At 41.7% G+C, this 2,871-nt stretch overlaps 1 protein-coding gene across 1 annotated transcript; it reads left to right on the forward strand.

The window, feature by feature from the left end:
• LOC21404418 lies at window positions 1-2,622 on the forward strand. Its single transcript, XM_010107605.2, has 2 exons — window positions 1-1,895; window positions 2,597-2,622. The coding sequence occupies exons 1-2, from the start codon at window positions 641-643 to the stop codon at window positions 2,620-2,622; spliced, it is 1,281 nt and encodes a 426-aa protein (XP_010105907.2). The 5' UTR covers window positions 1-640.
• The last annotated feature ends 249 nt before the right edge of the window (window positions 2,623-2,871 follow it).

The raw sequence follows: 2,871 nt of genomic DNA on the forward strand, positions 1-2,871 counted from the left end.
TCCCTTCCTTTCTTTTCTTTTCCCTTTTGCTTCTCTGAAACCCCCACCCCCCTTCCCCTCCAATCCACCCTAGCTCAGAACACAAAGCAAAAGAGATGAAGAAAAAGTGAAAGAACAAAAAAAAAAAAAAAGTTTTCCCAACAAACTCAGAACGAAAAAGGAGATCACATACACCCTCTCTCTCTCTACTCAAACATCTCTTCATCATCAGTCCCCTTTGCATAGCCATGATTAAGATCTAGCTACATACGTATCTTATTTTCTCCTTTTTCTTTGCTTTCTCTTCTTTTCATACAAAAACTTTGGGGTTCCAAGTGAAAGAAAGAAAGACAAGGGAAAGATTTTTGCTTTCGTCGTTCCAGATCAGGCTTTCGAAAAAAAAAAAAAAAAAGATCTTATACGGGGTACTCTTCTTCTAATGATCTCCTCGTAATAAAAGCTGTGCTCTTCTTCTCCCTTCTCGAACCTATACAAACCCTCTCCAATAACCAATAATAATATTCCATTATTCCCTTCTTCTTGACTTGAATCCTTTTCAGGTTTTCAGCTATATTCTATTTGTTTCTTCTTCTCTTTTTTTGTTTTTTTCTCTCTCTCTCTCTCTCTCTCTCATCTTTAATTTTGCAAAATATAGAGAGCCATGGATTCTGGTAACAGTGGAAGCATGTCTTCAAGTGGAGATGAAGAGTACGACTCTAGAAACGAATCAATCCCATCTTTTTTAAATCCTTCTTCTTCTTCTTCAATTTCAACCCACCACTTTGCCTCTTCCGCTCAATCAAACCCTTCACACCTTCTTTCCCATCATCTCTTCGATCTCTCTCCACCTTCCAATTATCTCCAACCGAACTCAAACCCCAGTAATTTCCTTCTCAACCTAAGATCTGACGGCCTAAGATCTGATCATCACCATCATCAACAACAACCCTATCAGCTGGGCCCACCAACATCTTCATCTTACGCTGCAGGTCCATCGGCGATTCACTTACAACAACAACAACAACCTTCATCATCACTTCACAACGAAGCTAATACTACTACTACTGGTGCATTGAGATCAGGCAATACTTCTACTGCTGCTGCGACTACTTCATCAGCTCAGACGACAGTCGTTCGGAACTCCAAGAAGCGGGCCAGAGCTTCGAGAAGAGCACCGACGACGGTTCTGACAACCGACACGTCGAATTTCCGGGCAATGGTGCAAGAATTCACCGGGATCCCCGCGCCTCCTTTTTCGGCCTCGTCGTTCTCTCGGCGCCTCGATCTCTTCGGTGGCTCCGGTTCGGCTATCCGGACCGGTGGCGCCTCTCATTTGGAAGGACCTTTCTACCCTTTCCGTCCCTCGGCGCAGAAGCCGCAAACATCGCCGTTTGGTAACATTGCTTCATCTTCTTCCTCTTCTCCGTTATTCAGCAATGTAATGGTGGACGCTACTAATATCGCCACGTCATCGTTGAACTTCCAACCATCGCCGTCCGATCATCATCATCATCATCATCTGATCAGCAGACAGCCTAGAAATATGCTAAACATGCAGAACCCGGGTGTTAACAATGTGGCGTTTCAGTCTCTTCCGCTACACCCTAATTCCCTCAACATGACCGGGTTTGGAGCCAAGCGGGGGCAAGGAAATAATTTAACCGTGTCAACTACTACTTCAGCCCTTGATAATCAGGAGGTGAACGCTAGCTACCATCGCGGTGGGATTAACTCGAACCTGCAAGTAGCGTCTGATGGGACAGTAGTACCCTTGACTCGCCAGGATCTCTGGCGAATCGACGGTGCGGGTTCCGGAGACAGCTGTAAACTGAATTACGCGGCGGCAGCGGCGGCGAATCCATCGGAGTTTCAGGCTGAGAAGGGCTTGGAGATCAATGTCTCCACGAGGAATGAAGGTACGGTGGATCCCTGGATCTTTCCTTCGGAATAGGTGAAATAGGGTTTCTTGTGTTGGAAAGCATAAATGGTAAATATTGGAACATGTGGTGGAGATAGTGGTGGTGTGGTGGAAGTGATGATTAATGTGGTGAAGAGTTTGTGTTGATCATCTTAAGCGTAGTCATCACTTCTTAATAATTTTGCAACAACATGATTGTTATCATTATGTTTAAGTCCTACTTTTTTTTTTTCGGAGGGGGGGTTGTTATGAAATGATCAATTATGAGGCAAAAAAGCTAGTGTTTTAAAGGTCTGTATAGATATATATCTAGCTAGTAATTATGTACTTCTTTTCGTTAGTTGGGATTAAAGAGTATGATTACGGATGAATTTTTTCAGTTTTAGCGCTTCTTTATTCTTTTGTCCCTTTTCAAATGACATTCATGGCAATTCCGTTGTTCACAATGATCTATTTATACATTATGCTTCATTGGCATTCTGTGTATCACTGTGCAAAATAATAGAAAAGAGAACATAAACATTACCATATTGAAACTTAAGAACCACAATGAGAAAAATTCGGTAGCAGCTCTTATCTTATCCAATGGAAGAAAGTAATTCGGTCGGTGATTTGTTTTCAAATAAAGACATGGCCTTTATTTGCAAGACCTAAACAATAGTGTCCTTTTGTATGCCTGAATTACTCATATGAATACAGGTCCTTATCGAAATGAACATATGTAGCTGAGAACAATATACATGGTCCAGGAATTCCTTGTTTTTCAACTTATACGTTAACATGGCTGTGGACTTTGTTGGTGAAAAGGCAATTAGAAGTGTGCCCACACAACTTCTAAATCGTTTTCTTTGATTAATGTCTTGTCCTTTCCATTTTTTTGACTCTCTTAAGTTTTTGGAACGAATGGTGTAAACTTTGTATGTTACTTTTCAGTTAGATCCTTATAGAATTGGTGCTATGTTTTTAGATAGCTT

Source organism: Morus notabilis, unplaced genomic scaffold, assembly GCF_000414095.1.
Source record: "Morus notabilis unplaced genomic scaffold, ASM41409v2 Scaffold206, whole genome shotgun sequence".
In the NCBI taxonomy this organism is placed as follows: Eukaryota; Viridiplantae; Streptophyta; class Magnoliopsida; order Rosales; family Moraceae; genus Morus; species Morus notabilis.

Coding starts and splice junctions, on each gene's coding strand:
- LOC21404418 (XM_010107605.2), top strand. CDS start 641: ATGGATTCTGGTAACAGTGGAAGCATGTCTTCAAGTGGAGATGAAGAG. Junction 1,896..2,596: donor TGTCTCCACGAGGAATGAAG/GTACGGTGGATC, acceptor ATATGAATACAG/GTCCTTATCGAAATGAACAT.